General features: G+C 35.1%; 1 protein-coding gene across 1 annotated transcript in view; it reads left to right on the forward strand.

Annotated features, from left to right (window-relative positions):
* Window positions 1-860: 860 nt before the first annotated feature.
* The window catches only part of IL1RAPL2 (interleukin 1 receptor accessory protein like 2), a 285,204-nt gene continuing 263,847 nt past the window's right edge, over window positions 861-22,217 (forward strand). The window contains exon 1 of the mRNA XM_007462427.1: window positions 861-935. Coding sequence (XP_007462489.1) covers window positions 899-935 — 37 coding nt within the window. The 5' untranslated portion in view covers window positions 861-898. The remainder of the gene's footprint in view (window positions 936-22,217) is intronic.

Raw genomic sequence — 22,217 nt, forward strand, 5'->3', positions numbered from 1 at the left:
CTACCTCTATTCCTCGATTTGTGTTATTAATTCTTCTTGCATTTCTTTTTCCTTACTCTGCCTTTCTAAATCTTCTCCATTCCTTAAGGTGTGTGGAGACTTATTTCCTTCATAAAACTTTGCCCGACCCTGACAACAAATATTGACCTCGCCTTTCTCCATTCCTTTACCACATACAACCTTAGAGTTGAAATGCTACAATTTTATTTTTACTAAATTGTATTCTTTGTTCATCTCTTTATTTTCATGTGCTAATTCTGTGTTCATAGTCCTACATTATATATTGAAGGCAAATATAAAGATTTTACTTCTTTTCCCTTAGCACTTAGCATAGGACTTAGTGGACAAAAGATGCTCATTCAGTATTTTTGATCATTTATCCTAATGAAGGTACCAGTGTTTTATCATATTGTTTTAGAGATTGAGGTGGGGAGTGAGGGATGATTCAGAGGTATAGAAGGTTCAGTCCACCAGAAATGTCCATTAGGGTTATATTTCATTAAGAATATTTAGTACCACAAAGTGGGTATGAAGATTTAATGTTTATATGATTATACTCTTAAAATCTGTATTTCTTTACACTCACAAGCTTATAAAACCATTCAAAATAGACCATTCATTTGATCTTGTTGGAAAGTGTAGCTGTCAAAGTGGCATATTCACAGTGAATCAATGGTGCTCTAAATGTGCTGGGAAGTGGAGACTGTATGGATAGAGTAACAGTTCAAGTAGGAACACTGTCTAATAAATGTTTACGTACTGTCAAGTCTACAAACATTAAATATCATACACGATAGAATCTTTCTCATCCTGTAATTTATCTCAATTTTTCCATTACCTTCTTTCATTTTCTTTTCTAGCTTTACTCACAGATAAACCTCCCAAGCCATTGTTCCCCATGGAGAATCAGCCAAGTGTTATAGATGTCCAGCTGGGTAAGTCTCCTTCTGGGAATAATAGGTCCTAGACTTCCTCTCTGTTAACAGATGGGGAAAATTGCATGAACCAGGAAAGGTTTATTGCTACTGTTATTACATGCAAATCAATTTGTGTCTGCTCATTTATAACCCTGGAGTTCATTGCAATAGCAGTTTAAGGAAATGAGTTTGTATTGCATCAAGGAATGGTAATACTAAGTGGTTACACTGGGCATTAAGTGTGCTGTAGGACAGAGCTTTTTAACTCTGTGATTGATAGATTCCTGGGTGTCGTGAATTGGTGATTGGTACAGAAAACTTTTCATGCTTGTCAGTCCCAATTTTTATTTAGAGAGCACTAACTCCTGGAGAAAAAGCTCTTTTTTAAAATAAAAGAACCCCTCAGTACAGACTTTAAAATGATCTGATAATATTATTTCCAATGGCACAATCCAGGGCTATTTAAAACATATTTTTAGGTTGAGATCCTAAATATTTATGAATCATCTGGAGTAGGAAAAAATAACAAGTTGATTCATGGATGCTAGTGCCTTTTTACAGATTCAAAGTTACAAGGTGTTGAGCCTCCTTTTTGAGTCTCCTGCCACTAAACCTTATGTTTCAAGAAATTTAAGCTTGAAACTCAGAGGCCTGCTAGGGTCTCTTTCAAACCACGGCCTTTACTCTAAACTATATTCTTTAACATCTGTGAGCTTTCACCTATCTTGGGTTTTATTCTATTCTTCAGTTCTAATAATTTCTCCAATTCTAAACAAGAGAACTGGGTAAATATGCTGGCAGCGTATTAGTCGTACTTTGGGCATATGACATTGAAATATGTGACCAGTGGTACCTACCAATTATATAGCTAGGGAAGATGAATTGGCCCCAATATTTCAGTCACTTCAGAAGTTTTTGACTCAACTTTTGATCTTTCCAATCCAACTTGGATTGTTAGAGACTTATTTCTATCTTAAAAATACGTGAGAGAAAATTACATTCCTAAGAGCTTGTTCATTTTTTAAGAATGAAATGTAACACATTATAGTTAATGCAGCCTAGCAGTATGAGTACCAGAGTTAAGTATTTTAAAACAAAAAGAAAATAATAAACATGTTGTTAAGAGTGGGATGGTGAATATTTTGTTGATAATGTTGAAGATTAGACTATGGCTCTCTCCCCACCACTTGTATATTATTTTGCAGAGTCATCACATTTTGTTAAAGCCAAATCTAGATGTGCTGACACACTCCTTCAGTAAGTTTTATATACTCACATCTTTCCATCCACACTGACATAAAATACCTCAAGGGTACTCTGGTTTGCCAGGGGTTACATGAAGCCATAAGATGATCTTGTATCATTTGTTGAAGATTCAAGTGAATAAGTTATTTCTATATGAAAACATAAACTAAAGAGTAGAAAGCAAAATTCACACAACTATTTCAATTAAAACATGACTAAATTTTGTGTTTGTGGCCCCTAGGGCGATACTTCTTCATTCTCCTCTGCCATTAAGCAAACTTCAGCAGAAAAGTTTGAGGAGTGTTGCTCTAAAGTAAGGAGGAAGACCCTTGTAGGGAGTAAATTTCATTCAGATTCACTGGGTGTCACACTTGTCTGTTGTATTCAGGACATCTCTAAGATGTGTACTTTTTATAAATATGTATTCCAACATAGGTATGTATACCAAAATAACTCACCAACACCACCCTGTAAAATCATTAAAGTAATTTGCCTCCAATTTACATTAGTGCAAGGCTGAACTTTTCAGTTTTTAGTTTGTTACACAATTTGGAAACAACTTTATTGACAGAAAAATGGAGACCTGTCCATTTTTCATTCCAGAAAGGCTGTTTCTCCAAGATGCTAAATCGACCATGTAATTCAGAGAAAGAAAAACAAAATCACTTGAACAAGATCTTTGGCATTTCAAGGAGCACATGACTGGTTAATTTTAAGTGATTTTAACTTTTCCACAGATTTGTTTAGTACTGTTTATTCACAACTGGAAATCATTTTCTAATTTACTCATGCCTCAATAGTAAGGTGATGTTAGAAGCACTATAAATGCCAGAGAGCTCTTCAGTGTTGGTGGGGGCTCTGCAGTCAGAATGATGAGGGCTTAGAAACCCTAGGCATAAAAATGAGCTAGAGAAAGATAACTGTGGTGATTGGACATCCCTGTCTATATCTTGAAAACTTTTAGAATTAACTAAGATCTCAAAACTCCTAGAAATTATTTTCCTTCATTTTTTAAAGTTTACCTAGCACATGCAGTTTTACACATCCTTAAACTAGAACTAAAATTAGAACCACCCAAAATACAACAATCCAATCTAAATGGCTAAGCACATTACCAAGTTCAGTTTTGTCAAATCCCAATATTTTAAAATTTGGGATAACATTGTAGTGGATTAAAGTTAGCCCCAGATTTTCTCCTATTCCTACCATCTAAACATAGTTTCTCATCCCCCTCCCCTTGAATCTGGTTGGCCTAGGATATACTTGACCAATAGAGTATGGCAGAAATGATATTCTGAGATGTTGGAGGTTGGGTCAAAAGGAATCTTGTAACTTCTCTTTGGATCTCTTGGTCTGGTCTGAAACTACCATGCTGTAAGAAACTCAAGACACATGTAGAGAACCTAGAGGTTGAGATGCCATGTGGAGAAAGAAAGGCCATTAAAACACCAAGGCACCAGACATGTGAGTGTAAGAACCCATATTGGAAGTGGATCCTCCAGTCCCAGGTGCTGTGACCTATGCCATGTAGTTCAGAGATAAACTACTGAGCTGAACTCTTCTTAGATTTCTGACCCAAAAAGTCATAATCAAACAAATAAAATGGTTATCACTAGTCACTAAGCTAGGTATAGTTGGTTAAACAATAGATACCTGGAACAAACATTAATTTTCTCTAGAACATTTTGAAGTCCACTTTACCCATGAACAAAAGTCTCAGGCAGGCATTTTATGCAAAGTTAGAAATACTGTAGGAAATATTTGAGTATCAGCTTCAAGATAGTTTTAGAAAGCATGATCTAGAATTATTATTTATGTGTTTGTTTGAGGGTTGCACTCAGTTATCAGTTCTGCACATTTGTAAAGGCAATCCAGTAAATGAAAATTTTCAGTCCAGATGAACACTTTTTAGTGCATGGATTTAGCATCAGTACAGATATTTTGTTGTGTCTCTAGAGGAAAATAAACATCTTGACTTTCTCTCTCCTATAGTGTAATCCATTAGTCATCCACAAGGTTATAGAAATTTACATATTTTTGCTGACATAGTGATGACAGTTTGGTTGTTGCTAAATTTTGTTCACACTATAATGCTGAAAGAAGATTAATCTTAACAAATAACTATATATGTGGAGATGATAAACATGTTCTTAACAAAATAATATTAAAATTACTGCTCTCACAAAGCAAGTCTACTCAGCTAAAGCTGCCTGTGGTAATGTATGAAATATAAAGATAAAAGCAATGTATAAAACACACACACAAATCCAATTTGGCCCTATTACCTTCCATTTATTTTCTCCCTCTGAAAGTAGAAAAAATAACACTGCATCACAGTATATTAATTTATATTGTACTTTAATATGAAATTATGAAAGCATCCTAGTGATATCTGCCCCACTTGAAATGTATTGATGCTAGGTAGACCCTCTTTTGGATACTGTTTTTTTTTATAGAACACAAATGCATGCTTTACAAACTGTTACAGACTCCTAGAAACTTTGAAAAAGCAATGAACAAATGTGGGTGAAAATATTTGAAATCTGACATTTCATTTCAGTTAATGGTGAATTAGGAAATGTGCCCTGTTCCTCTCATTGATGATGATAACTATTTTCCTGGGAGTTTCCTATGACTTAAACTACCAGTCAGTGTTATGCATAAAATAAATATACCAGGAAGAAATAGAAAACATGAACAGACCAAACACAAGCACTGAAATTGAAACTGTGATTAAAAATTTTCCAACAAACAAAAGCCCAGGACATGATGGCTTCACAGGCAAATTCTATCAAACATTTAGAGAAGAGCTAACAGCTATCGTTCTCAAACTCTTCCAAACTAGAGCAGACGGAAGAACACTCCCAAATTCACTCTACGAGGCCACCATCACCCTGATACCAAAACCAGAAAGAAAGAAAACTACAGTTCAATACAACTGACGAACATAGATGCAAAACCCCTCAAAAAAATACTAGCAAACAGAATCGAACAGCGCATTAAAAGGATCATACATCATGATCAAGTGGGGCTTATCGCAGGAATGTAAGGACTCTTCAGTATATGCAAATCAATAAACGTGATAAGCCATATTAACAAACTGAAGGAGAAAAACCATATGATCTTCTCAATAGATGCAGAAAAAGCTTTTGACAAAATTCAACACCCATTTATGATAAAAACCCTCCAGAAAGTAGGCATAGAGGGAACTTACCTCAACATAATAAAGGCCATATATGACAAACCCACAGCCAATATTGTTCTCAATGGTAAAAAACTGAAACCATTTCCTCTAAGATCAGGAACAAGACAAGGTTGTCCACTCTCACCACTATTATTCAACATAGTTTTGGAAGTTTTAGCCACAGCAATCAGAGAAGAAAAGAAATAAAAGGAATGCAAATCAGAAAAGAAGAAGTAAAATTGACACTGTTTGCAGATCACATGATACTCTACATAGAGAATCCTAAAGATGCTACCAGAAAACTACTAGAGCTAATCAATGAATTTGGTAAAATAACAGGATACACAATTAATGCACAGAAATTTCTTGCATTCCTATACACTAATGATACAACATATGAAAGAGAAATAAAGGAAACATTCCCACTTATCACTGCAACAAAAAGAATAAAATAACTAGGAATCAACCTACCTAAGGAGACAAAAGACCTGTATGCAGAAAACTATAAGACACTGATGAAAGAAATCAAAGATGACACAAATAGATGGAGAGATATACCACGTTCTTGGATTGGAAGAATCAACATTGTGAAAATGACTATACTACCCAAAGCAATCTGTAGATTCAGTGCAATCCCTGTTAAACTATTAAGGGAATTTTCATAGAACTAGACCAAATAATTTTACAATTTGTATGGAAACACAAAGGACCTCGAATAGCCAAAGCAATCTTGAGAAAGAAAAATGGAGCTGGAGGAATCAGACTCCCAGACTTCAGACTATACTACAAAGCTACAGTCATCAAGATGGTATGGTACTGACACAAAAACAGAAATACACATCAGTGGGACAGGGTAGGAAGCCCAAAGATAAACCCACGCACATATGGTCACCTTATCTTTGACAAAGGAGGCAAGAATATACAATGGAGAAAAGACAGCCTCTTTAATATGTGGTGCTGGGAAAATTGGACAGCTGCATGTAAAAGAATGAAATTAGAAAACTTCCTAACACCGTACACAGAAATGAACTCAAAATGGATTAAAGATCTAAATGTAAGGCCAGACACTATAAAACTCTTAGAGGAAAACATAGGCAGAACACACTATGACATAAATCACAGCAAGATCCTTTTTATCCACCTCCTAGAGAAATGGAAATAAAAACAAAAATAAACAAATGGGACCTAGTGAACCTTAAAAGCTTTTGCACAGTGAACAAAAAAATAAACAAGAGGGAAAGACAACCCTCAGAATGGGAGAAAATATTTGCAAATGAAGCAACTGACAGAGAATTGATCTCCAAAATATACAAACAGCTAACGCAGGTCAATATCAAAAAAACAAACAATGCAATCCAAAAATGGGTGGAAGACCTAAATAGACATTTCTCCACAGGAGATATACAGATTGCCAACAAACACATGAAAGCATGCTCAACATCACTAATCTTTAGAGAAATTCAAATCAAAACTACAATGAGATATCAGCTCACACTGGTCAGAATGGCTATCATCAGAAAATCTGCTAACAATAAATGCTGGAGAGGGTGTGGAGAAAAGGGAACCCTCTTCCACTGCTGGTGGGAATGTAAATTGATACAGCCACTATGGAGAAGAGTATGGAAGTTCCTTAAAAAGCTAAAAATAGAACTACAATAGGACCCAGCAATCCCACTACTGGACATATACCTGAGAAAACCATAATTCAGAAGGAGACATGTACCACAATATTCATTGCAGCACTATCTACAATAGCCAGGACATGGAAGCAACCTACATGTCCATCAACAGATGAATGGATAAAGAAGATGTGTCACATATATACAATGGAATATTACTCAGCCATAAAAAGCAACAAAATTTAGCGAGAGAGAGGCATGGACATATATACACTACCAAATGTAAGGTAGGTAGCTAGTGGGAAGCAGCCGCATAGCACAGGGTGATCAGCTCAGTCCTTTTTGACCGCTTGGAGGTGTGGGATAGGGAGGGTGGGAGGGAGGGAGACGCAAGAGGGAAGAGATATGGGAACATATGTATATGTATAACTGATTCACTTTGTTATAAAGCAGAAACTAACACACAATTGTAAAGCAATTATACTCCAATAAAGATGTAAAAAACAACTGAGTTATTTGTAGTGAGGTGGATGGACCTAGAGTCTGTCATACAGAGTGAAGTAAGTCAGAAAGAGAAAAACAAATACAGTATGCTAACACATATATGTGGAATAAAAAAAAAAGCTTCTGATGGATCTAGGAGCAGGACAGGAATAAAGTCACAGACGTATACAATGGACTTGAGGACACGGGGTGGGGAGGAGAAGCTGTGACAAAGTGAGAGAGTAGCATTTACATATATACACTGCCGAATGTAAAATAGATAGCTAGTGGGAAGCAGCTACATTGCCCAGGGAGATCATTTCCATGCTTTGTGACCACGTAGAGGGATGGGATAGGGAGGTTGAGAGGGAGGCTCAAGAGGGAGGGGATGTGGGAATATACGTATACTTATAGCTGATTCACTTTGTTTTACAGCAGAAACTAACACAACACTGTAAAGGAATTATACTCCAATAAATATGTAAAAAAAAAATAGAATAGTTTTGAGGATCGTGGCAAGTGAAAGCAATTTCAGGCAAATGTAAATGGATTACCAAAGATGGATTTAGAATAAGTGTCTTCAAACTTTTTGTAAAAGCCTACATAGTAAATATTTTAGGCTTTGTGTGCTATATGTTCTTCACTGTATGTATCATGTAGTGTGAAAGTAGCATAGATATTTATATGAGCATGACTGAGTCCTCATGAAACTTTATTTATGAGAACTAGGATTTCAATGTTGCATACATAATTTTCATATGTCATGAAATATTATTCTTCCTTCAATTTGTTTTCAACTATTTGAAAAATGTAAAAATCATAGCATGTGGACCATACCAAAACAGAAGTTGGGCCTGCTGTGTCCCTGGGGTTGCAGCTTGCTGGTCCCTGGTGTAGAAGCAAAAATGTACTAGGTGCCTTAGATGCTGAACATCAACTTCATGTTGAGTAAGTGTTTACTCACTAATTGTTAATATGGTTATTTACATTATCCTGAGGATTTTAAATGAAAATAATTCTTGTGGATAACCTTGGATCATTATGCTCATAACGACCAAAAAATATTTGCTAAAGTATGCAAATTAGTAAATTGCAAATTGCTAGTGCTGTTTCCTATGTTGTTTCTAAAAATTAAGCAAAGGCTATTGTTTTAATAATAAACCTCAGGGTATAGAAAAAATAAAAATAAATATAAACACTGTTTATTTTTTTTTCTGTGTTAAAGAGTCAAAAAGAAGGCCTGTGGGCCTCAGTCATATAAGAAAAACTCAGACCAGTGGAATAGTTCCAAGCTAATTGAATACCAGATGAATCTGATCCAGTATGAAAGAGTCTCTTTATTTCTCTTCTATTCTCATTCAGAATTTGTTTTATTTTTATAGGCTGTTTAAATTCATACTTAATGACTGTGTTATGTGCTACTGGCTCAAACTTTCTCTGTGTGTATAAGGAGTTTTAATCTTCATCAGAAATCAATGTTACCAGCAGTTTCTACTTAAAATTATATTAGGTCCCCTAAGAGACCACTGTATACTACAAGAGAATAAGGGAAAATATAATATTTAATGCAATACTCAGGACTACAAGGCAAAAAAATAACTAATTGAACCCTAATTTAGGAAATTAGCTGTTTAGCCAAATCAATCTTATTTTTAAACTCAATATACATAAAAACATTTTTTGCGTTCTTAGTTGATGCCAAGCACTGTGTTGAACCTGGGGATATAGAGGTTAACAAAATGAGGGCCTTGGCCTTAAGGTGTTTCTGAGTCTAGTGGGGAAGAGAGATGTGTAAGCAGAATTACAATGCAATATGACAACGGCCAAAACAGAGATAATGGCCAAAACAGAGATGGGAAAAGGGAGAGTGACATTTTTGTGGCAAGACCTCATAAATGAACAGTTCTATACTCTTTGACTTTCACTCAATATAATGACAAATCTCTGTAACCTCAATCCAAGTACTAAATTTATTTGAAAATAATTAAAAATTGTCAAGATATAACCTTTTATAATAATAAGTTATCTACCATTTCTTCAATATGGTAAATACTAAAAATGGAAACTTATGATATCCCTGAGTCTCTTCAGTTTAGCAAAATTAGCCAACTATTTCTAAAGTTGTCACAGAACAAATAATCCAAAGAAGGTCACCAACAAATTGAGCTAAAATGTCAAGCCATAATTAATATCAATATAAATAGCAATACATGATTATTCCATAAGCTTGATTCATGTATGTGTCATGTATATAATGGTGGTAGCAAGGGATTTATTTAATTATTTTTGTTTTTGTATACTCCTCCTATGCTTTTAACTTCAAATAACTCCTTAAAACCTTCATTTAATTTAATCTTGAATAAGTGAAGACTTTGGAGAGGAGGAAGAAGGGTATCATGAGTTCACTCAGCATTCTTGGCACACATAATTGGAGCTGGTTCATGGCAGCAATCACCGTCCCTTGTAGATATTCTAGGGTTAGTGAGCTGTTTCCAAAAGATCTATTTTTTTGCAGGATAACATGTACAAGCTTAGCCTGGGGCTACACCAAACTGCAAACTATTCTATTCCCCAGATTGTACGTGTGCATTATTTACAGCTTTGGAAATTCTGAGCCAAGCCTTTTCCCTAAGAGTTGGCTGCCATATTAATGCTTGAGATTGAATCTGGTTTACTTACTTTGTCTAAGTTTGTATAACTTAATAGCACAGGGAGATCAGCTCAGTGCTTTGTGACCGCCTGGAGGGGTGGGATAGGGAGGGGGGGAGGGAGGGAGATGCAAGAGAGAAGAGATATAGGAACATATGTATATGTATAACTGATTCACTTTGTTATAAAGCAGAAACTAACACACCATTGTAAAGCAATTATACTCCAAAAAAGATGTAAAAAAATATCATACTTGTTTTGAGGCACTTGACAATGAAAAGAAAAAAGTTAACACTTAAGATTTATCTGTAATGTAATGAGTTAATTATGAACATCTTAAGAATAACATGATTGTTGACCAGACCTCTATTCCATATATTGCTATTTGGGGGCATTGCTGAAGTTTATGGCTCATTGAGATAATTAATATAAGCTTGAGCGTGTTTCATCACACTTTCACTAATGCCAATACAATGATTTTATACATATCAAAACAAAATTTGAGAATTTACTATGTATAGACACTGCAATAGGCATGTGTACCTACACTGTCTTATTTATTCCTCACAAGAGCCCAAAGTAGTAGTAGGTACTGTTGAACCATTTTGCAGATGAGGAAACTTGGTCTCAGACAGATGAAATAATTTTCCTGAGGTTACATATTTAGTAAGTGGTAAAAATGGGATTTCGATCAGATTTGTCTGACTCCAAAGTCTGCGTTATTTTTATTGCAGCATAATGAGTATGGTAACTTTATCTAGGCCCAAAATTATATCCTCAAAAAAGCTATCAGGCCAATAGAGACATTTTAATAATAATAACAACAACAATAATAATTGTATTATATGTATTATAACTACATGTGAAATAGCAATTATTTAGCAATAGCTCTACTAGTTATAATATTTAGTATGATTATTTAATAATAGCTCTACTACTACTACTAGTTTTTATTGCCAGTAGTAGTAGTAGTAGTTGTTGCAGTGGTAGTAGTAGAAGCAGTAATGATAGTAGAGCTCTCATTTATTGATTGCTTACCACGTACTGACACTATATTAATACTTTATATGAGCTATCTCATTTAATCCTCCCAATGACTCTGTGGGATGGATGCAACTATTTGTCCCATTTTAAAGAGAATCATTAAGATATTATTCATACACCATACAACTGATCTACTTAAATCATACATTTCAATTATTCCTAATATATTCAAAATTGTGCAACCCTCACCACAATCAATTTCGGAACATTTCAACATCCCCCAAAGAAACTCCAAACCCATTAGCAGTCACTTCTCAGTCCTGCACCTTCACCCCCACCACCATCTCTACGCAACCGCTAATCAATTTTCTTTGTCTATAAATTTGCCTATTCCGGACATTTAATATAAATGAAATCATACAACATGTGGTCTTTTGTGATTGGCTTCTTATACTTAGTATATTGTGCTCAAGGTTCAAACGTGTTGTAGCTTATATAAGTACTTCATCCCTTTTTAACTGCCAAATAATATTCCATTGTATGGATATACCACATATTATTTATCCATATATCAATTTAAGGACATTTTTGTTGTTTCTACTCTTTGGCTATTATAAAGAATGCTTCTATAAATATTAGTGTACACATTTTTGTGTGGATATATGTCATCATTTCTCTTGGGTTATTTCTACCTAGGAATAGAACTGTTGGATCACTGGTTACTCTATATTTAAACTTTTAAGGAACTGCCAGATTTTTCCCAAAGCAACTACACCATTTTACATTCTCAGTAGAAATACACAAGCATTCCAATTTATTCACATCCTCACCAACACTTGTTCTTTTCCATTCTTTTGATAATAGTTATCCTAGTAGGTATTTAGTGGTATCTCATTTTGGTTTTGATTTACACTTCTGCAATGGTTAATTATGTTAAGCATCATTTTTGTGTGTTTATTTGCCATTTGTATATCTTTGGCGAAATGTCTATGGATCATTTTTAAAGTGAGAAAATTTGGCTCAGAGAAGTCATATAACTTACCCAAGTTAGTAAGCAGTTTATAAATAATAAGGCCTAAGTAAGTTGACACTCTTAACACTTACCCATAATGCCCATTAATGTTAGTACTGTTGTTTACTCAATCTCCTTGCATTGGGGGCTTAGTTCTGTTCCCATTTTAAAATGGATTTTGGACAGAAGTCAAGTGATCCTATAAGTTAAAAGAGTATCCTGTGTGAATTAATTCAGTGGGAGAATAGGAATGAGTAAGAGAGAAGTATTTTGAGTTATTGACCTTTGTAATGCACGCCAAAACACATTTTCAAATGGCAAACTAATTCAGAACCTGCAGGCATACCTGAAAACAGGCTATGAAACACAAGGCAGTATGGCAAAACTTTCCAAAGGGATGTACACTTAAGTGACCAGGAAGCTGCATGTATGCTTCATCATCTGAACAAATACCAAGAAATTCATCTGTGTCACTCAATAATAGAAGGGATAGATTAGAGACTAAAAAATACCTTAGGGGGCTTCCCTGGTGGTGCAGTGGTTGAGAGTCCGCCTGCCGATTCAGGGGACACGGGTTCGTGCCCCGATCCGGGAAGATCCCACATGCCAGGGAGCGGCTGGATCTGTGAACCATGGCCGCTGAGCCTGCGCGTCCAGAGCCTGTGCTCTGCAACGGGAGAGGCCACAGAAGTGAGAGGCCCGCGTACTGAAAAAAAAAAAAAAAGTAGAGAGTTTCGTATCACTGTTGTGGCTTCTCCCGTTGCGGAGCACAGACTCCAGACGCGCAGGCTCAGTGGCCATGGCTCACGGGCCCAGCTGCTCCGCGGCATGTGGGATCTTCCCGGACCGGGGCACGAACCCATGTCCCTTGCATCGGCAGGCAGACGCTCAGCCACTGCGCCACCAGGGAAGCCCAGAAACGCTCTACTTTTGGAAAATATTAGGAATATGTGTCAACTAAGGACACTATTCCCTAATAGCATGTTTTGTCTTTATTAATATCAATACCATCAGCTTTATAATTCTTTTCAGCAGTTCTGTCCTCTAACCCATTTTAACAAGTGGATAGTGTAGCTTTTTAAATATCTGGAAAGGGAAAAATAAAGCTACCTCTTTTGACTATGTCTTAACATCCAACATGAACAGGGGGAAAAAAAGAATAATTTAGGCACCCCTTCCAACTCAAATAGCTTATTTTATGTAAATAAAAGTGGATTTTATATTATAGGTAAATTTGTAGAAAATTGAGGGAAATATCACCTGGCTGGTTCACGCATAAATGACTTTTAAGTGTCTTCAGAATTGAGGTGGAAGTGTGGCTTTGCATCATTTAAATAAGTCCCTTAATTATTTTATACACTTCATTTGTACATATCTGGCTTAAGCTTTGGAAGATCTTTTGCTTCTTTAGAAATAGGTTTTTTTTTTTTTCAGAAATCACATAGAGATATCAGGAGTGTTATATAAATATATGGTTTTGTTAACAGGCACATGTGCTGCTGTTAATTAGAGAACACCCGAAATTTTCCCACTTTCCTTCCCATCCTTACCCTAATTATCTCCTACACTGTTATGGTGGACAACCGTGGATCAGACTCAACACAAAATAAGGGCCAGGCAAGAGATCTGGAGGAAAAGCTCAGAGGTTTCTGAAGACAGAGCTGATAGTCTAGAGTCAAGGTAACAACCTGAAATCTGGAAGCTTACAGCAAGGTGGTGAGCAAATAGGTCAGGTCAAAGAACACACCAATCTTGGGCTCCTAGCAAGGTGAGAAGGTCAAAGGCTGAGAAGCCATCCAAAATCAAGCAGCACATGGATACTGAAAAATCAAAAACAGTGGCATTAGACCTATAAGAGTTGGCACTTGTTTCCCATAAGAGAAAGGTATTGTCACTGGGCATGGTCCCTAAAAAGGAAGTTGGAAAGACTGGGGCTTAGAGTAATGCAGAGGAGGATCCACCTGACAGTTAGGAGCAGTTTATGAACACAGGGGTGAGAAAGGGAGCTCCATCAAAAAGAGTGAAAGGCAAACTTAGCCTGAGACCAGTTCTGATAGAAATAGTCTAGTCTTTGCCAATACCTGAATTTTTAAAATTGAATTAATAGTATATGCATCATGTCCAAAAATACATTTTAGTTTTGTTTACAAATGCAGTATCAACCCCAGAGCTTCCATATATTGATATTTTGCATATGCTTTATACATTTGTTTTCCATGAACAGCAGCTTTGGTACACTGAGTGCCTATAACAGGTAGTTTGTTTCCTTCATTGCAAATGTGTTGGGAGTCCTCCATTGCTATAATGATGATTTTCCATTTAATAGCTAAGCTGTTTGATAAGATTTTTACTTGGTGAGATAATAACCATGGTGTGTCTCAAGGCTGATTGTGATGATGAGTCAGCAAAGGAACAGAAAGAAGGTGAACATTTGGAGTGGGACCCTGCCATAGAGGAGAGGGTATTGTGGTCAAGGTCCAAATTGAAAAACCCTTATCTCAATTATGGGAAAATATTAAGTTCTTTAGAGAGGAAAGAATTGTGATAATTTTAGATAAGAGAATTACAGAAGGGAAAGATTATTTTTTTAACTTTTTAATTTATATTGGAATAGAGCTGATTAACAATGTTGTGATAGTTTCAGGTGCACAGCAAAGGGACCCAGCCATACGTGTGCATGTGTCCATTCTGCCCCAGACTCCCCTCCCATCCACATAACACTGAGCAGAGTTCCTTATGGGGGAAGGATTAATTTTAATACTTATATCTCATATTTATACAGTATACTTCTCTAAGTAACTCAAAGTTTTTGTCAGGTACTATTTACTTAATTTCTTTAATATTTTTGGAAAATAGGATGAGTCATTATTAACCATTGACGTGTCGAGATTAAAGTTCTTTGTGACACCCACAGGCATTTTAACTAAACATACTAGTGAGGAATGAGCTGGACCAGTAATAAATGAATAAATGTTCATTTATTAATTAAATAAATGATTATTAGCCTGACCAATTATCAGGCAGCTCAGAATTACTGTTGACTCTGCTATTATATATGTACAATTGTATAACAAGGATGATCCATTTACTCACTTCTGGATATTTTACTACTTTCTATCTCACTCTAGTAATTAGCTTTATTAACCTAGTAACAGCTGTTCTCATGAGTGACCACTTAGTATATCAGACTAGTAGGTCTTAAACTTTGAAGATTGGTAGCCTGTATTTGCATTTACTCTTTGGCTCTATGTGTTGATTCTTGGTATTTTAGTTTTTACATTCTTCTGATGTGCAAAGTATTCTTAAAGAGGACAGGTCAAAATCAAATAAAATGGTGATAGTAGCGGGTGCATGTTAACATTTGCAAAGGACAAGAGGGAGACCCTGCCTTCATACAATGTGTAGAAATAGTTCAGTAAGAATGGAACTTCTCTTTGTCAAAAGCAAGTCCATGGTTCTATTAGTCCTCTAGGCTATTGTTTCTTTTAAGCCTTCTATTTGACTTCTGTTATGTCTGTATATGCCAAAGAATAATTCTATTAATCATCTTCAGTTGTCTTCTCCAAATGGATTGTTTTATTATATTTAATCTACTCTTATCAGCATTTTGATTACATCCCTTTATTTATAGCAGACGTAAACTTAGTACAATTTGTTTCATTCTACAGATTTGGAAACCAGCATCACATCCAAAGTCACTGAACAAACAGACCAAGATCATTCAGTATAAAATGTCACAAACTTTTCCCCTCTGTTTCAAAATGTCTCTTAATTTTTATCCTTTCTTTTCCCCTTTCCTCTATTCTAGGAAGAAGAGGTGCCATGAATTCTTTCCAAATTTAAATTGTCTATGCCTGCTGTTTATTCCAACCCTTCCCATGTCTTTTGTTACCCATGAATTATTCTTTCTTTCAACTGCATCTTTAAACTCTGTCCCAAAGTAAATACACTAATTTTTCTCCCATCCTAAACAAAATATATATTAGAAAAAAAACATTTTCTGTATCATGCTTCTTCTTCTTCAAGATACACTGTTCCATCTCTATTTTTCCTGTCCACACTCAATTGCTTGATACATAGACCATCTGTTTTACCATATATCATTCACTTTCCACCTTACTGAACCTGACTTCAATACCACAATTCTGTTGAAGCTCATCTCTCAGTTATTTAATTAATTATCTTCTTATAATTATCTAATTCTCCAGCCTCCTCTATTGCCTCTTCCATTTTAGGATCATTTTACACCTTTTGGCACCATTGAATATGTTCTTTTCCAGTACATTGCTTGGCACACAGTACATGTTTAGTGTGTGAAGAATACCTCCTTTTTCTTCCAAATCTCCTGTTTACTCTTCTAGTTCTTAACCTAATTATCTTCTTGTTTATTCTCAATTTCTCTTTCTGATCTCTCTTCCTAAAACTACTTTGTTAGTTGGTGTTAGTGGGAAATAGGATGAGTATAAGTTTAAACCATAAGGATAATTTTTAAATATTCACAAATTTACATTATAAGAACATAGGTTTAGCTAATATGTAGGCCTTTATTAAATAAGATAGAAGTGCCTGCTTTGGTTTATTTGGTAAAAAGGAATGTCTATTCTTAATTAATGAAAGCTTTAAGAAGGGACTCTCATCTTGAACTAGGATTATTAATAAGATTCCTCCAGTAACTAAGATATTAATTGAACACCCACTGTGTATAAGATCCTATGGAGACACACAGATGGCTAAATGTAGACATAGTTCCTATGGAGACTAGAATTTATCTGATGTGATTGAGATAAACAAACAATACAGAGTATGAGGTGACATCAGTAAGACAGTAGAATAGGAAGCTTCAGACCTTGTCCCTCTACAGAAACACCCACTTAACAACAATAAATGATCCAAAAAGCCTTTATGAAAACTCCAAAAATTAGATAGGAAGTCACATTACCCCAGACAAGCTCAAAGCCAAGAATAGTTACATTGAAAAGGTAAGAAAAATCACATTTCAACCATGTCACCTCCTCCCCCAAGCTGGCATAGCCAGCAGTTGGAAGAAAAACCCAACTTACAGCTTCTCCCTTGGGAGGGAAAGAAAAGAGTAGAACATACATCCAGTGTTCCAGGTTTTTAGGGGACTGAGCAAGGGACGGGTTCTGTCTCTCCTGACACAGGGTACTGATGGGGAATCAGCATGACTGGGATGCCTAGGGGGCACAGAAATTTAAAGAGAGCCCATTGGCTTGAGGCAGTGAAAGACAGCTTACAGACAGATACCAGAGGGAGCAAGATACTACAGGCTCCAGGAAGAACAGTGAATATAGCTAGAGAAGATGCATTCCCAGAAGAGTTTTGAGAGGCTCTCAGAATATCTAGACAGCTTGATTAGTGAAGGCATTTTCCTGTGTGAAGATTTTCTGTAAAGAGTGGGAGAGGTGGCTGTGTTTTAAAATGCATGGATAACAACACAAACTTTCAAGGCACACAAAGAAATAGGAAAATGTGGCCTAACTGAAGGAACAAAGTAAATCTCCAGAAATCAACCCTAAAGAAATGGAGGAATATGGATTACCTGACAAAGAATTTAAAATAAGCCTCATGAATATGTTCAACAAGCTCAGAAAAATGATGCATGAACAAAGTGAAAATATCTACAAAGAATTAGAAAATTTAAAAAAAAAAACAAGCTAAATTTTAAAGCTGAAGAACACAAAAACTGAACTGAAAAGTTTGCTACAGAAGCTCCACAGTAGACATGATCAAGCAGAAGAAAAATCAGTGACCTCAAGACAGGTCACTTGAAATTATCCAGTTAAAGGAGCAAAAGAAAAAAGAATGAGTAAACAAAGCCTGAGACTTATGGGATATCAGAAAGCAGATCAGTATATGCATTATGGGAATCTCAGAAGGGGAAGAAAGAAAAAAAAAGGAGAAATTTTATTTGAAGAAATAATGGGAGAAAACCCCAAATCTTGGAAAGGTAGTGGACATCCAGATTCAAGAAGCCCAAAACATTCCAATAAAGATGAACACAGAGAGTCCACACCAAGACACATTATGAGTAAATTGTCAAAAATCAAAAACAAGGAAAGACTTTTGAAAGCTACGAGACAAAAGTGACTCATCATGTGCAAGCAACACCCATAAGACTATAAGTGAATTTCTCAGCATAAACTTTGCAAGCCAGAAGAAAATGGAATGATATATTCAAAGTGCTAAAAGAAATACAAAACTGCCATCCAAGTATACTATATCCAGCAAAACTGTCCTTCAAAAACAAAGGAGAAATAAAGACTTCCCCAGATTAACAAAAACTGAGGGAGTTTATTATCATTAGGCCTGCCTCATGGAAAATGCTGAAGAAAGTCCTTCAGGTTGAAATGAAAGGACACTAGGCAGCAACATGAAAACATATGAAAGTATAAAACTTGCTGGTAAAAGTAACTATACAGACATATACAGGAAACTGTAATACTGTAATGGTGGTGCATAAATAGTTTTTAATTATGGTATAGGAGTTAAAGGACAAAAGTATACAAATAAATATAACTATAAAATATGTTAATGGGTAACAATATAAAAAGATGTAATTTGTGACATCACTAAAACAGAATTTGGGGGGAAATGTAGAAGAGTAGTTTTTCTCATGAAATTGAAGTTAAGTTATTATCAACTAAAATATATTGTTATAACTACAAGGTATTTTATGTCAGCCGCATGGTAACCCAAAATAAAATGCCTGTAGTATATGTATAAAAGATAAAGAAAAAAGAATCAAAGAATGTCACTACAAAAAAAATCAGCAAAACACAGTGGAAGACAGCAACCAAAGAGGGATGAAAAAGCTGCAAGACAGACAGAAAACAACTAACAAAATGTCAAGAGTAAGTCTTGCACTATCACTAATTACTTCAAATCAAAGTGAATAGATAAAAATAAAGCCAACTAACAAACAAACAAAAATCAAGAGGAAACTATTTGGTGTCTACAGGAGCCTCATTTAGATTTAAGGGCACACATAGGTAGAAAGTAAAAGAATCGAAAATGTGTCCTATGCAATGTTAACCAAAGGAAAGAAGGGGTGGCCATACATAGAGCAAACAAAACAGAGACTTCAAGACAAAAACTGTTACAAGAGATTAAAAAAAGACATAAAGACATTATGTAATGACAAAAGGCTCAATTCACCAGGAATATAAAACAATTATAAACATATATGCACCCAATATCAGAGCACCCAAGTATATAAAGCAATCATTGACAGAGGATTTCAAGAACCCCACTTTCAATAATGGATAGAATATCCAGACAGGTCAATAAGGAGACAGAGGACTTGGCCAATGTACTATAGACCAATGCACTTAACAGATATATACAGAACAATCCACCCAACATCGTCAGAATACACATTCCTCTGAAGCACACATAGAACATTTACCAGGATAAATCACATGGTAGGTCACAAAATAAGTCTTAACAAATTTTAGAAGATTGAAATCATACCAAGTATCTTTTCTGACAACAATGGAATGAAACTAGAAACAAATAGCAGGAGGAAAATTGGAAAATTCATAAATATGTAGAAATTAAATAACACAATTTTTAACAACAAATGGGCAAAAGAAAAAATCAAAAGAGCAGTCTGAAAATATCTCAAGATAAACGAATTTAAAATACAATATACCAAAATTTAAAGGATGAAGCAAAAGCAGTATTGAGGGAAGTTTATAGTGACAAACACCTACATTAAAAAGAATAAAGTTTCAAAATTAAAAAAAAACTAACTGTACACCTCAAATAACTAGAAAAAGAACAAATTAATCCCAAAATTAGTAGAAGGAAGGAAATAAGAACAATTAGAGGGGAAATTAATCAATTAGAGAATACAAAAACAATAGAAAATATCAACAAAACTAACAGTTTTTTCTGAAAAAAACAAAATTGACAAACTAGATTAAGAAAAAATAAAGAAGATTCAAATAAGTAAAAAATTAAAGAAGAAAATACAACTGATTCCACAGAAATCAAAAGGATTATGAGATCACTATGAACAATTATCTACTAACAAATTGGATTACCTGGAAAAAATGGATAAATTCCTAGGACCATACAACCTACCAAAACTGGATCATAAAGAATTAGAACATCTGAACAGACCTATAACTGTAAAGAGATTAAAGCACTACCAAAAACTTTCCAACAAAGAAAAGCCCAGGAGTAAGTGGCTTCACTGGAGAATTCTATCAAAAATTTATATAAAACTTAGTACCAATCTTTTCAAACTCTACCACAAATGTGAACTGGAGGGATCATTTCCAAACTCATTTTATGAGGACAGCATACCCTGATAACAAAGCTAGACAAGGGCACTACAAGAAAACAGAACTGCAGGCCAATATCCCTGATGAGTATAGATGCAAGAATGCTCAACAAGATATTAGCAAACTGAATTCAACATTGCATTAAAAGGATCTTGCACCATGACCAAGTGGGATTTATCCCTGGGGTGAGAGGATGGTTCAACATATAGAAGCCAATCAGTGTGATACACCACATTAACAGAAGAAAAGACAAATATCAATATCACAGGATTATCTCAATAGATGCAGAAAACCATTTGGCAAAATTCAACACTTTTATAATAAAAACAATGACTAAACTAGGAACAGAAGCAAATTACCTCAATATAATAAAAGCCATATTTCAAAATCCCACAGTTAACATTACATTCAACAGTAAAAACTGAAAGATTTTCCTTTAAGATCAGAAATAAGTCAAGGATGCCATCTCTTGAAATTTCTATTTAATATAGTACTAGAAGTCCTAGCCAGAGAAATTAGGCAAGAGCAAGAAATTAAATTCATCCAAGTCAGAAATGAAGAAGTAAAATTTTCTCTGTTCATAGATGGTGTTATCTTGTATGTAGAAAACCTTAAAGATTCCAGAAAAATCCTTGTTATCTAATAAATGAATTCAGCAAAGTTGCAGGATATAAATCAACATTAAAAATTCTGTTGCATTTTTTATACACTAACAATGAGCAATCCAAGAAGGAAATTTAAAAAATCCTATTTATAGTAGCATTAAAAAGAATAAAATACTTAGGAATAAACTTAACTAAGAAGGTGAATTGTACACTGAAGACTATAAAATATTGCTTAAAATATTGCTGAAAGAAATTAAAGAAGACACAAATAAATGGGAAAACACATCATGTTCATGGATAGGAAGACAATACTGTTAAAATGTCCTTATAACCCCAAACAATCTACAGATTCAAAGTGAAAAATTCCAATAGCATTTTCCACAGAAATAGTAAAAAACAATCCTAAAATTCAAATGGAACTACAATGGACCTAAACAGCCAGAACAATCTTGAGAGAGAAGAACAAAAAATGTAAATCTCATTTATATCTTCGAATTAAATAGCTTCAGTAACTCTCCATTACCTATGTAGGAAAGAAAACACATTTTTTTGCCTTGATTACTGGCTGCCACCTACTTTTCTAGTCCTATCCCCTCCTTGCACCCATTATTCTAAATATACCAAACTGTTTCCATTACTTTCACTTGTGAAGCAACCCATGCCCTTCTCCACCCCCAGTCACCTGTCAAAGACTTTTTTATAGAGCAAAATTGATTTTAGCATCACCTCCTAATGATGCTTTTACTGATCCCTGATCCATAATTCCAAGAAGAAGATATGTCTCCTTTTAAAAAATATCCCTACTATATCTTATGAATTTTGTGTCCCAGCATATATAGCTCTTAATTATACCTTTATTTGTTGATATGTCAGTCTCTATTTACTAGACTGTGAACTTGATACTTAGATATTTTGTTCAACAGTTTTCCCTAGAAATTAGCACAGTGCCTGATGGTCAGTGAATTTCACATACACATGAATAAATGAATAAAAAAGTGAATGAATATTTGAGATAACCAAATTCCAGATGGATGGTGCTATCACTCACAGTAGCCCTCCTATTAACTTTTGTATACTTTCACAAACTAAATTTACTTTAGAAGAGGACCTGTGGTTGTATTTCATGCTATCAAGAAACACAGGGCCTCCCTGGTGGCGCAGTGGTTGAGAGTCTGCCTGCCGATGCAGGGGATACGGGTTCGTGCCCCGG

Source organism: Lipotes vexillifer, unplaced genomic scaffold (assembly GCF_000442215.2).
Source record: "Lipotes vexillifer unplaced genomic scaffold, Lipotes_vexillifer_v1.1 scaffold345, whole genome shotgun sequence".
NCBI lineage: Eukaryota > Metazoa > Chordata > Mammalia > Artiodactyla > Lipotidae > Lipotes > Lipotes vexillifer.